Source organism: Poeciliopsis prolifica, unplaced genomic scaffold, assembly GCF_027474105.1.
Source record: "Poeciliopsis prolifica strain line A6 unplaced genomic scaffold, Auburn_PproV2 SCAFFOLD124, whole genome shotgun sequence".
NCBI classification, from domain to species: Eukaryota; Metazoa; Chordata; class Actinopteri; order Cyprinodontiformes; family Poeciliidae; genus Poeciliopsis; species Poeciliopsis prolifica.
In genome coordinates, this window is record NW_026562499.1 from 728,477 (window position 1) to 742,500 (window position 14,024).

Genomic DNA, 14,024 nt, shown 5'->3' on the forward strand with positions numbered 1-14,024 from the left:
TTGTAACAACTGGTTTGTGTTTTCTGATCTAACTCTGTCATTTGGTTTTAACGTTCTCACAGAAATCATGAAAGCTGTTACAATTAACAAGGTTTTTGCTAATTATTGGGGTAAAATGTTTTTCATTTATGTACGTATTCTCATAAACCTGTTTTATAGCAGCCTCAACTGGCCGCTGAAGAAACTGCAGCCACTTCAAGCCAAAAAAAACTACGTAACTAAAGTCAGATTTTTAATTTAAATTTGTATTTTTTATGGAGTGAAACAAAAGTGTAATGATTTCTGATGTGTGTTTTTAGGCCATTTGAACATAGATTATAATAAAACCCAGCAGCAGTACCTTCAGTGACCACAGTGTCACCAAAATCCACCTGAGAAAGACAAGACAGCTCAGTATGACAGATTATTAGGGCCAGAATATGTTTTAACTTTAAAAAAACTCATAATATTACCAGAAGAAAGTCATGAAATCATGAGAAAATGTATAAATTGGAGCAAAGATTGGAGAGAATAGAGATTTGATGTCTGTGGTTCTTTCTCCTAAATAGATTCAATTGTTTCAAAGTCCTGATAATAAATGTTAAAATATTATCTCCTTATTTGTCAAATGGAAACGAAAGCATAACTTCACAACATGCTGAACGTTCCTCATGTTAGCGCAGCACTAAGACTGATTTGTCAGTTCTCATAAAATTATTACTTTATTCTGATAATATTATGACTTCATTTGGTGTTATTACACCTTTATGGTTGATCAACCTTTTTATTGTAATATTACTATTTTCATATTAACATTTTTCTGGTAAAAGTCATTTATACAACGTTTTTCTGCTAATGAATTTATTCTCATATTATTATGAGTTTATTTTTGGAAAATTTTTCTTGTAATATTCTGATTCTATTCTGGTGTTTTTGGACTATTCTTGTATTATTACAACATTATTGTGAAAATATTATGACATTATTCTGTATTGTTTAAACTTTACTGTAGGACCTTTTTGTTGTGATATTCTGACTTTATTTTCAAATTATTTTGACTATTGTCATATACTTTCTTTCTCATATTATTACTTTATTTTGATAATATTTTGTCTTTATTTTTGTATTTCAACCTTTTTGTAAAATTGTCTTTGTTCTCATGACAACATTCTCCCACTTTTAGCTCTTTCTGTCTCGTTGTTGCGCCATCTAGTGGTGGTTTAAGGATCTGAACTAAAACAGTCTGAAGTTCTGCAGTGTGAACGTTGTTTCACTGAATGCTTGATTCTTTTTTAAAGATTATGTTGGTTTCTGTGCGTAGATCCGAGTCGTTCAGAGTCTTTGTGCCTTTTCTCCTCAGCAGCTCCGTTCGGGTCGGACTCGGTTTTCCTCCTTGTTGGGCCGACTGGTTCATGATCTGTGTTGGGTTTTTACTCCGTCTCGTCCTTTTATACGGTTTGTTTTCAGGGTGAATGCAGTGTGCATGCAGAGCAGCATGTCGGTGTTAGTTTAGACAGAGAAGTGCTAACCTCACCGTTTGAATTAAAGCTGCCTGGTTTCGTGTTGACAGGCGGATAACGAATAAAGAAGCACCGCAAACACAATCAGCTGGTCGTTTCATTCTTTGAAATCTTATCATTCATTGGTCAGTAAGAAATCAGATTCATAAACTGTGGAAAACATTTAAATGATTGAAAATAAGGAATATTCTTTCTGTTCTCTGACCTTTGACCTTTATTCAGTTCCTGTTTCAGGTTCTGTAACTCTAATTTGAGCTGCAGATGTCAAAATCACAATGATTCACTTTTAACCGACAATTATTGCAACAATCCTCAGACTGTATTTATATTTATTGCCACGAGAGGGAGGCAGAGTCTCCTTTGGTGTTGTTTTCAAAATAAAAGCCCGTCCAAAGCAACTGGTCGGCAATTTACACAGAGGAGGAAATATGCTAGGATGTCTCACTCCGCTCGCTTTAGAACAAACCAAAGAACTGCAGTTTCACTTTTCTTGAAGAATTTTTTAAAATATAATTATCACTTTATTTGTAAATGAAATTGACTAAACTTTACTGTCACTTTCACTGCTTTTCCACCAGAAAACAGAGACACCAGCTTTTGAAACAAAACTTAGTTCTTTAATTAGGAAGGAGACGATCTGACAGATAACTCAGGGTTTTAAAATGAATTTTCAAATCAACAGGAAAATGGTTTTAATCAGGAGTTATGTGAAGTTTGCTGCTGCTTCAAGTTCAATAATAATTTTACATTCACTTATTAAAATGTGAAAATAAAGTAGCTGAAGGCTAGTTATTTAAAATAAACTTAAACTCAGTTTAATTAAATTGTAAATATGTTCCTTTCTGTTATAGTTGGACTTAATAATTATGTAATATTTGATTTCTCCAGTTTATTTTTAATAAACTGGAGGTATTTCTGTAGAATATTGATGAAACAGATTAATACAGTTTGGAATAAGATAAATTCATGCAGGTACTTTCCAGATATACAGTGATTATCAAAAGAATTTATGAAAATTAACTAAATCCAGCTTCCTTTCCCTCTGGTTTCCACTGTTTTCTCTTCCTTATCTTAAAATTGAAATGAAACAGCAACTGTAGCTGAAATCAGGACTGACTGGGAGAGGCTCACTGAACAACCCAGAGTTCAATATCCAACATGGCGGCAGGTAAGTAAAAAGCCAAAAGAAGCACGATGGTAACTATCTATTAGCATAGTAGGAATTTATGTGGGAACATCTTCCAGATTTGTGATAATAAATTGACAGCAACTCAGGGTGAGGCATCCTGTAAAACAAGTGATCTATGTCAGATTTGCTATCCTTCAGTTTTTTCAACAACAAATCGGTGAGTTACCGTGTTTTAGAGAAGATCTCTGTCATTTTCCTGCCCTTCGTAGTGGCAGCAGCAGAAACGGAGTGAGGCGTCCTGTTCGGGAGAGGATCTCTGCCAGGTTTGTAACAAGCAGCAACAGAGTGAGAAATCGCGGAGCTGGAAGGAGGACCGATCCTGGAAATATATCTGGAAAAACGTTTGGAAATAAGAATTTTCTGTCGCTCCAGCTCTGGATTTATTTATCTGGATAGTTTGGAAGAGAACCCTGCAATCATTTGGGAGTAAAGTCTACAGAGATCAATATAAAGGTAAGGGCAGATTTAACCTAATGTAACCCAGAAGTTGTCTCCTAACCTGCGGCGCCGAGGCTCCTCAGCTCCGTCTATGTGCTGGAGCAGCCGCAGCCCGTGGGTGGAAAACAGCCCAGATTTAAAGCGGCCGAGCCCCCAAGACCTCTGAATCACCCCGCATTTAGTGATAAAAGCCGATGTTTCACGTTAAAACCTTTTCCAGCGGTGGGTTTAGTTGGAGCGAACTGAAATGAGAGCGGAGTCAGGGGATCAGATTGGGTCTCTGAGTTGGCGCCAGGACATAGACGGATCCTGCCGTCGTGGAAAAAAGTTTGTTCTGAGCGCAGCCCGTCTTCCAGCTGACTTTATATCTAAAACATCAAATAAAAGCTTTAAAAACATTAAAATGTGTTTTATTTCAGTTTATCGGTCCGGGGAGGGTCGACTGGAGGGTTTTATTCGAACTTTATAAAGTTTGTTTACCACTAATTAGCCGCATTCCTGCCTGTTAGCTTCGCGGCTAACTCCGCTGGAAAATGTTCCCGTTAATGTTTGGGTTTGTGCGGGTTCTGGTGGAGGCCCGGCTCGGTCAGAATGTTTCTGGGTCGGTTCTGGTGGTTCTGAGTCAGTTCAGCTCACCTGGCCGAACCGGAACCTGCTGGTTTAAATCGGAGTATCACTGTGAACACGTCCAGTTATTAATAATGGACATTTTATGTCATGAAGGGATTATGACCTGACTCAGGTTATTTTATTTCCCTCTCAGCTCAGGAGTTTAAACACCTATATTCCTCCTGCAACTGGTCTGGGTTTTGGACCAAACCCAACATGCTCTGGCGGTTCGGTTCGGGTTCTGCTGGACCCTCTCAGGTCGTTTTCCAGCTGTTTCACATGTTAAATGATCACATTCTGCTGTAATTTCTGTGAAAAGGCCCTGAAACAGAGAAACTGGGCCCAGTTCCAGAACCGCTCTGGTTCCGAGTTCCAGATGTTGGATTCTGGATGTCTGGCAGTAACTGCAACAGAACCTTTGGTAATGTCTCCTGTTCATGTTGCCATGAATCGGATCAGAACCATGTGGATGTTTGGGAGATATTTTTCCTGATCCAGGATGGATTCCCGACCTGTTCATCAGAACCAACCAGCCCACATCACCACTCCTCCTCCTCCGTGTCTCCTAAGGACCGGAGCAGGAAGCTCAGCTCAGGTTCTGTTGGACCTTCCTGGTTCTGTCTCCAGAGAAACTGGCTGTGATTGGCTGGAGGAGCAGCTGGTTGTCCAACAGATGGGAACGCTGGAGATTCCTAGAGGTTTCTACGGAGCAGATCTATCTTCCTGCTCCATCCTCTCTGCTCCAGTTTGGTTTTTCCAGGATTTTCCTCTCCTTTCGGAGTGTTTTCCCAATTTTCTGTCTCCTGGAGTATTTTTCGGTCTTCCCAGTTTTCCCATTTTTCCTCTCCTCCTGGCTGAGGTTTCCCAGTTTCCCTCTCCTCCCCCTCCGAGCCTCCCGCTGCAGAACCGGATCGGGTTTCTCAGGCGGCTGAGAGGCGGCGGTGGAGGAGGAGGAGATCAGGTTTCTTCCTCCTCCTCCTCTGCCTCCCCCATCGTCGTGGAGACAGAGTGGCTGAGCGAGAGGAAAACATGCAATCGGCCCTCTCCTCTTCCTCCTCCTCCTCCTCCTCCTCCTTCCTCCTCCTCCTTCCTCCTCTTCCTCCTCCTCTCCTTGGCTCAGCGCTGCAGGAGCCGGCGTTCCTCCTCCTCCTCTTCCTCCTCCTCCTCCTCCTCTTCCTCCTCCTCCTCCTCCTGCTCAGCGCTGCAGCAGTAATGGCAGCCGGCGCACAGAGGAGCCATTCTTCTGGTTCCTGCTGCTGCAGTTCTAGCTCAGATCCAAACTGATTCTTTTTCCACTGAAATGATTCACTTGCATTAAACTGAATCTCTGGAGGTGAATCACTTTCCACTGAATCAGTTGTAAATGAATCAGTTCGATCCAAAATACTTTCATCTCTGTTTAATTGATTCACTGGAACTGAATCACTTTCAACTGAATTAAACTAATTTACTTTGACTAAACCACTTATTGACTCTCTTTAACTGAATCTGTTTCACTGAATCACTTTGAAATTTATTTATTACATTTATTTGAATCACTTCCAACTGAATCAGTTTCATGTGATTTAAACTGATTCATTTTAATTGATTCACTAATTCACTATAACTGAACCAGTTCCTCTGAACCAGTTCCTCTGAACCAGTTCTTTTCTCTCTGATGAAGTGAATCATTTTTATTTCTCCATATTTTCTGAACGTTTCGTTGGACTGAAACCAAAATCACCGGGTCACGGTTCTGTTCTGGGACTTTCTGGGTTTCTGATCAGAACCGGTTCAGATGAGTCCTGGTACCGGGTCTCAGTCCTACTGCAGCGGGTTTATTGGGTTGGGTTGGTTCTGGAAGCAGACCGCTTCTGATCTTCAGTAATGATCTGAACAGGTTCTGGTTCTCCTTCCTGTTGGGTCATGACCCAGAGGTTCTGGTTCCGGAAGGCTCCTCCCTCCGGTCCTGGTACCGTGAAGACCGGTCCTCCCCCAAGGTCGTCCTGTGATTCTATTAATCTGCTGTAAGCAACCGGGCCCAGCGGTTCTGACCCGCTCCGTTAGCCTCACTTCCTGCAGGCAGCAGCAGCCGGATCCAAACCTGCCGCTCAGCGCTGGGTTTTCCTGGAGGCTGTGAACGCACCGCGCCCTTCTGGTGCTGCATTCAGGAACCGAATTAACGACCAGAGATTAAAGTCACGTTTTCTCCTAAAAGAGCTGAAATCTGATGATTATGAAATATCAGTTTTTATGAAATGTGGTTTTGATTCGAACCGTCGCTTTTATGGTTTTCTGTGTGGATGCGACTAATTTTGTGGTATTAAAACGGTTTTATGAATATTTTATGTTCTGTCAGTCCTTCTGGACCCAGTTCACCGCTGGGCGGACTGGGAGCTGAGGACACACCAGCTCTGCCCGGTCCGGTTGGGCCCGGTCCGGTTGGGCCCGGCCCGGTTGGGCCCGGTCCGGTTGGGCCTGGTCCGGTGCTTGGTGAGGAAAGAGTCCGGTTGGACTGATAGGTTCTGTGTCGGCCCGACTGCAGGTCTGGGTTTCCAGGCTGCGTTCCTCCGTTCTGATACCAGAACCGGTTCCACTGGTTTCCACCCACAGGAGTCCAGCTTCCTGTGCTGGTTGCCATGGTTTCCGCTCTGGGAGCAGGTCGGCCATGTTTGCAGCCGAACATGTCGGTCATTCCTGGTTGAAACGTCCGAATGGAGCAGGAAACGGTTCTTCTTCATGCTAACATTTAATTCTATCCATGTTGGTCTGCAGAAGTAAATCATATTAATATCCATCTGATTTCAGCAGCTACTGCTGGGATTGTTGACATTTATATTCCTGCTTGTTTCGGAAGAACCTCCATGTGTCGGATTTATTGGTTTAGTTTAACTTTGTTTAGCTAAGCTTAGTTTATCTTAAAACTAAATTATCTTTTAGTTTCTGATTTCTGCTGTTAGCATATTTCCTTCCTTCCTGTTGCTCTGCACGTCTCCTGTCAGACAGTAGGTGGCGCTGCAGAAGTCAATGCTCTTTTATTGGCTCAGTCTAGTATTTAGGTCCAAAGCTTCCTGGACCGGGTCCGGACCGGCCGGACTCTTACTGTGAAGGAGCAGCTTCCTGCCTGGCTGCAGAGTGAACATTAACTCGTTGTTCTAAGGTGAATTTTTATATTTCTAACCTCGTTGTTTGTTTTGCAGACCGGCTGCCTTCAGACTACATTTCCCATGGGGCCGTGCTCAGTCCTGCTCTCTGCTGCATTATGGAGCCTCCAGTCAGGTATGAGCTAAATAAGCAGATTAACCTCTGACCCCTGGGCCTCAGTCAGAGCTGGCCAATCAGGAGGCCTCCTGGTAGTTGACCACAGGCTGTGATTGGCTGATTGGCTCCGTCTGCTGGTCTGATTAATGGAGGAGCTGGAGGGATTTTTCTCTTGAGGGCGGCGGAGTCGGAGGTTCTGCAGCAGAGCCGGGCAGTCTGCAGCGCCTAATGGCTGCCATATGTCCCACCGCCCCGCCCCGTCTGGGCCGACCCGGCGGCTCCGGTTACAGCTGCAGCGCTTCGGGTTCTGGTTCTGCTGCAGGAGCCGTCAGGACCGACCTCTGGACCACCGAGCAAGGTCCACTGCCGTTTGAACGGCGACATGGTGGATGAAACCATCCGGCGTCGAGACTCCGACTGGACCACACACACACACACCCACACACACACACACACACACTGTCCTGTCTACTGCTGGCTGTTTACTCTGCTGTGGGTGAAGCAGAACCAGAGACAGAACTCCTCCAGGCTCCTCTGTGTGTGTGTGTGTGTGTGTGTGTGTGTGTGTGTGTGTGTGTGTGTGTGTGTGTGTGTGTGTGTGTGTGTGTGTGTGTGTGTGTGTGTGTGTGTGTGTGTGTGTGTGGCGTTTTCCATTACCTGCTTCACATTCCAGCAGCCAGGGAGGAGGGGGGGTTGGGTCAGGTCGGGGGTTCTGGTGATCGATGCGCTCCCTGGCTGTGATTGGCCGGTTCTAGTGTCTCTGACTCGGCGGCAGCTGTGATTGATGGACCTGTTTCCATGACGATTAAAGTAATTAAACCTCCTCCAGGACCCGCTGTGTGACCATGACGAGGCCCCAGAGGATTGGGTAGTCTGTGCGGCTGATGAAGCTGCTGGTTCTGGTTCTGTTTGGTTCTAATGAAATGAGCGGCGCAGCGGACCGACCTGGTGCTGCGATGCTTCAGGATGTCTGGCTGAACAGCAGCAGGGACAGAACGTCAAAGCTTTTTAATACAAATATAAAGTCAGAATAAAGAACAACAGAGCTGCAGCATAAAACAGGATTAATAATCAATGGGATTTTATGGGTTCAGAATGATGTGAATGTTTCCTGAGCTTTAAAGTCAACAGACTGATTACAATAAGTGACAATAAAACAGCAAATCCCAGCAGGGAGAGAAAATCGGTTGATTCTATGGAAGGACTGTAACGCTCGTCTGTGCACCTCAGATGCAGGGTCAGCTGTTTTGTGTTGCTTTGAGGGGTTTTATTTCTCTGGAAGAGCGAGCGCGCTGCAGGGGAACTTTCTGTCGCTGATGGATGGACTTCCTGTCGCTGATGGATGGACTTCCTGTCGCTGATGGATGGACTTCCTGTCGCTGATGGATGGACTTCCTGTCGCTGTGGATGGACTTCCTGTCGCTGTTGGATGGACTTCCTGTCGCTGTTGGATGGACTTCCTGTCGCTGTTGGATGGACTGTCCTGGATGACTGATGTCGCTTGGATGGACTTCGCTGTGGATGGTGGATGTTGGATCGCTTGGATGGACTTCCTGTCGCTGATGGATGGACTTCCTGTCGCTGTTGGATGGACTTCCTGTCGCTGTTGGATGGACTTCCTGTCGCTGTTGGATGAACTTCCTGTCGCTGATGGATGGACTTCCTGTCGCTGATGGATGGACTTCCTGTCGCTGATGGATGGAAGCGACCTCAGTGCGATTTTTTGTATTCAGTCATCTCAGTTCTCCAGGATTCAATCCAAATGTTTCTCCGTCCAACAGGATAAAAAAAGACTTGTGTGTCTTCAGGATGTCTTGTAAGTGTGACGTCACAAGATGGCGCTCTGCTCCTCATTTCCTGCTTGTGTCTCCTTGGCATCTGCGTCTAATGACATTAATCCAAATAATGTAAATCTCTCACCAACCCTGTTTAGTCACTTTGATGGAACTGTCGTCTGTTTGCCTAGTCAAAGTCTGGTTCGGTTAGTGATCTGTGAATCTGTAACCTCAGTCTGGATTCAGTTGAAGTGAACTGTGGTGTGAAAAGCTCCAAAAGCAGGAAGTGGGCCACAGCGCTGGGCATTCTGGGTAAATACAATCAAAGCTAGTGTTAGCCTAGCGCTAACAGCAGAAATGGCTCCTGGTCTTCAGCCAAAGACTAAAGAGAAATCACTAAACTCTGACGCCTCCATCTTGGTTCACTGGTGAAGCAGGAAGTTGCTCTCAGTGTCTTGAGAGACTTTAGTGTCATTTCCTGCAGTAGTTGTTGCTGCAGTGCCCACAGGCCAGGAGGGGAACAGGCTGGTTTGGGTCAGAACCTCAGCAGCTGGAGGTGGAGCAGATGTTCTGGTTCTGGTTCCCAAATCAAAATCCACTGGACCATCAGGAGGAAAAACGGCCTGAAAACATCAGAATCCAGGATAACCAACCATGATGTAGATGGGTTGGTAGTCGGGTCCATCAGAACCTCAGCAGGTGAGACGCTGGCAGGTTTTTCATGAACTCCTGGTTGGTGGAAGGTACACATCATGGAGGCTTCCTGTTTACAGATGATGAGCGTGATCTCCGTTATCAGCTCTAGTAACCAGGTTAATACAAACCCCATCCCAGATCAGCTGGAGGTGAAGGAAGGCACTGCAGGGTTGTTGGTTCAATCCTCTTTAAATGACTGAAGGAGCAGCACAGGTCAGAAATCAGGAGGAAGGATGGAAAGGAGGGCGAAGATGCGGCGCTGGCTCTGACTCCGAGGATTCTGGGTAATCTTATGCTAATCCACGGCAGGGCAGGAGGCAGAAAGCAGCCAAGCAAACAATGACAGTGGAGCCAGAAAGTCTGGGCTGCAGTCTCCCAGGCCCTGAAAGGCATGTCGGGCAGGGCGCCGACAGCGACGGGAGGCTGCAGCACCCAGAGGCCCGCCTGCAAGGAGGGGCCCCCACAGGGGCCGGGGAACGGGGCCAAGATGGAGGCAGGAGGAGGGGGAAGAAAACCAGAGTGGAGAGGAACCAGGCTGAAGCTGTTCACAACCTGAACTCCTGCTTCCTGTTCAATATCTGAAGCTTGAGAGCAGCAGCTGTGACACTAGCAGCAGCTGTGATGCTAACGTATGTGAAGCTAACAGCAGCCGTGATGCTAACGGCAGCCGTGTAGCTAGCAGTTGTGTAGCTAACCTCCCTCATTAAGCTGGAGCTCGGCTGCTGCTGGTTTCTCCAACCGTTAGCCTTTCATTTATTCTGCTGTCGCTCTTCCAGACAGGAAGTGACGATGTTAATGGCTGACAGTCGATATCTGCTTCTGCAGGTCATCTGGATTCATCATGGCTGCCGTCCGCTCTGTGGTGTTTCTGGACATGTTAAAGCTGTAACACGTCCAGTAAATATGAGGATAAAGTATCTTGGTGGCATTGAGGTAACAACTATTAGCTGTTAGCTGTTAGCCGTGTTCAGAGTGGATCAAATCTGCCTCACATGAATCATCTGACCGGTGAAATCAGAACCCATTATCGGTTCACACCTAGTTTCTATCAGTCTGACCGGGTGAAAGGTTGTTTCTGCTCAACTCTCTGAAGGTCCCACCAAAATATTTCAACCTGATTGAGCTCTGGACTTTGACTAGCCCATTCCAACTCCTTGATTCTTCTGTTCCAGTTGTTCTGTTCTCGATCTGCTCTATTTGGACCGAGCTTTGGCTGTTGGACAGATGGACTCACCGTTCACCCTGAAATACTTTGGTCTACAGAGGAGATCCGGGTCCATTCAATGACTGCCCACAGCATCATACCTCCACCACCGTGCTGGACCATGATGGACAGATCCTTCAAACAGACGCAGCTTTGCTAACCTCAATCTTGCCGCCATCTTGTTTCTAGAGAGGAGAGACTATCTTCCTCCCCCTGGTGCAGTGCAGGGTTTCCCCTAGTGTACTTTAAGCCTGGAGGGCTACCAGGCTTTACTTGAGGCCCCACCAGGCTGAGCTTTGCTTATTTATTCAAGTCTTTTTAAAATGTTTGCATTTTTAAAACTTTATAGTAGGTGTGACAACCTGCTCATCTGTAGCGTTTGATATGGAGCTTTCTCTGAGCTTGGGCTGAATCTACTGGGACGTTTGAGATAAACAATGGACCTGAGGTGGTCCAAAGATGACCTTTGACCCTCACCAGACTGATGGACAGCAGCAGGTGCTTCTTGGAGGTCAGGTGGTCTGTGTGAGGTCATCTGACAGTGATGGTTCAACTGGAGTGGAGACTTGGTGAAAGGATTGGTAATTATTGGTGATTATCTGTGATTGGCCCACATCTCTGGTTTCTGTCATCAGTTTGATCTGAACTGATGCTGTAGCATCCTGCACTAGTCGTCTGGACGAGAGTAAAGGTCAAAGGTCTTATTATTTCCATCTACATAAGACCTTTGACCCCTGATCAGGTTGTGTGACCTGATCAGATTCCTTCCCCCAGGGAGTGACCATGACTCAGCGGTTCCTATTAGGCTGACGAAGCTTCCTCCTCCCCCCGATGTTGGCCTTCAGGAGCAGGAGGAATCAGAAGCAGAACCAGGCGGTTCTGGTTCTGGAACCAGGCGGTTCTGGTTCTGCTGCGGTCCGGACGGCGATAGCGGAGAAGTGGAGGAATCTTAACCTGGTTGCCACAACAAAAACACTCGTGTGTTTGGGAGCCTTCGCTCCGCTTGCAGATGGAGACGAAGACAACGGCAGAGATAAGGACTCAGACCCGAGGTCCAACAAGACCCGGCAGGCCCGGTTTGAGCCCGCGACAGGAAATCACCTCCCTAAATCACCCAACACATCCACTTCCCTTTGAAAACACGATGGAGGCGAGTCCAGCTGGGCCGGCGCCGCCTCCTCTTCATCCTCCTCTCCTCAGTCATGTTCTGACTCGCCTCAGACTCTCAACATGTTTTCATGGGTCTATGAGCGTCGCGTTCCGGTCGGGTTCTGTTCAGCGAGGACGGGTCCAGATGTCAGGAGCCTTTAGGAAAAATGGAGCAGAAAATGATTCAGTCACTAAAAACCTGCAGAAAGATTTAAAGTGTTTTTAATTTAGTATTTTTGATTTATAAAGTAAAATTAAAAAAATACATACAATTTTAAAAAATGAAGTCATTGAATTAAAACACTGCAGGGTTTTTAATAATTTTTTTTTTGTTTTATTTGTGTAAAAAAATTTAATATTAAGAAATACAAAGTAAAACATTATTTTAAATAATCACAGATGGTCCAACGATGCAGGTTTTAATTTCTTAACAAGAATTTAAAATGATGTAAAAAAAATAAAGAATAAAAAACAGGACTAAAATAATAAAATTCAAATTAAAACAAGTATAAATGTCTTTTCATTGAAATGTTTGTTTACATTTTTAATAAAATCAACTTTAAATAAATAAAAATGACTTTGACCTTTCACCTCTTGGTATCCTCTCTGGTTTCCATGGAGATGAGGCCACCAGGTTCCGGTTCTGATCTGAATCCGGGTCAGAACTTTTGACCTTTCTGGTGTTTCTCTTCCAGGGTTTCGGACCTACAGAACCAGTGAGACCCAGCAGAACCTGAGCTGTTGATTCTTCTGGACCCACTCGTTCCCCCCCCACCCGCTGCTGCTGCAGACCCGCCGCCAGCCCGTCCCACTGTGGGCCGATCAGAACCAGCGTCTCTGGAAGCGAAGCTGCTGCTGTGTTGTTCTGGGCCCGGTTCTGGCTGCAGGATGGCGGTTCTGACCGGTCTGCTTGCTGCTCTCCTGCTGGCTCTCAGAACCCAAGGTAAGGCACCTCAGGTCCAGTTTGTCTGGTTCTGACTGAGAGATTTCCCTGGAAGTAGAGCTGGAATTATCTCATCCGACCCAACAGAACCAATACATAAATTTCCAGGCCCGGTTCTAGTGATCCCAGGCCCGGTTCTAGTGATCCAGGCCCGGTTCTAGTGATCCCAGGCCCGGTTCTAGTGATTCCAGGCCCGGTTCTAGTGATCCCAGGCCGGTTCTAGTAATTCCTGGCCCGGTTCTAGTGATCCAGGCCCGGTTCTAGTAATTCCTGGCCCGGTTCTAGTGATCCAGGCCCGGTTCTAGTGATCCAGGCCCGGTTCTAGTAATTCTAGGCCCGGTTCTAGTGATCCTGGCCCGTTTCTAGTGATCCAGGCCCGGTTCTAGTGATCCCTGGCCCGGTTTTAGTGATTCCAGGCCCGGTTCTAGTGATTCCAGGCCCGGTTCTAGTGATCCAGGCCCGGTTCTAGTGATCCCAGGCCCGGTTCTAGTGATTCCAGGCCCGGTTCTAGTGATTCCAGGCCCGGTTCTAGTGATCCCAGGCCCGGTTCTAGTAATTCCTGGCCCGGTTCTAGTAATTCCTGGCCCGGTTCTAGTGATCCCAGGCCCGGTTCTAGTGATTCCAGGCCCGGTTCTAGTGATCCCAGGCCCGGTTCTAGTAATTCCTGGCCCGGTTCTAGTGATCCAGGCCCGGTTCTAGTGATCCAGGCCCGGTTCTAGTAATTCTAGGCCCGGTTCTAGTGATCCTGGCCCGTTTCTAGTGATCCAGGCCCGGTTCTAGTGATCCCTGGCCCGGTTTTAGTGATTCCAGGCCCGGTTCTAGTGATTCCAGGCCCGGTTCTAGTGATCCAGGCCCGGTTCTAGTGATCCCAGGCCCGGTTCTAGTGATTCCAGGCCCGGTTCTAGTGATTCCAGGCCCGGTTCTAGTGATCCAGGCCCGGTTCTAGTGATCCCAGGCCCGGTTCTAGTGATTCCAGGCCCTGTTCTAGTGATCCCAGGCCCGGTTCTAGTGATCCCAGGCCCGGTTCTAGTGATTCCAGGCCCGGTTCTAGTGATCCCAGGCCCGGTTCTAGTAATTCCTGGCCCGGTTCTAGTGATCCAGGCCCGGTTCTAGTGATCCAGGCCCGGTTCTAGTAATTCTAGGCCCAGTTCTAGTGATCCTGGCCCGTTTCTAGTGATCCAGGCCCGGTTCTAGTGATCCCTGGCCCGGTTCTAGTGATTCCAGGCCCGGTTCTAGTGATTCCAGGCCCGGTTCTAGTGATCCCTGGCCCGGTTCTAGTGAT

At 46.6% G+C, this 14,024-nt stretch overlaps 1 protein-coding gene across 1 annotated transcript in view; it reads left to right on the top strand.

The window, feature by feature from the left end:
- The first annotated feature begins 2,936 nt into the window (after positions 1-2,936).
- LOC129355096 (bone morphogenetic protein receptor type-1A-like) overlaps positions 2,937-14,024 on the top strand; it is a 20,308-nt gene continuing 9,220 nt past the window's right edge. The window contains 3 exon segments of the mRNA XM_055024646.1: positions 2,937-3,141; positions 6,915-6,993; positions 12,495-12,742. Of these exon segments, the coding sequence (XP_054880621.1) occupies positions 12,688-12,742 (55 nt within the window). The 5' untranslated portion in view covers positions 2,937-3,141; positions 6,915-6,993; positions 12,495-12,687.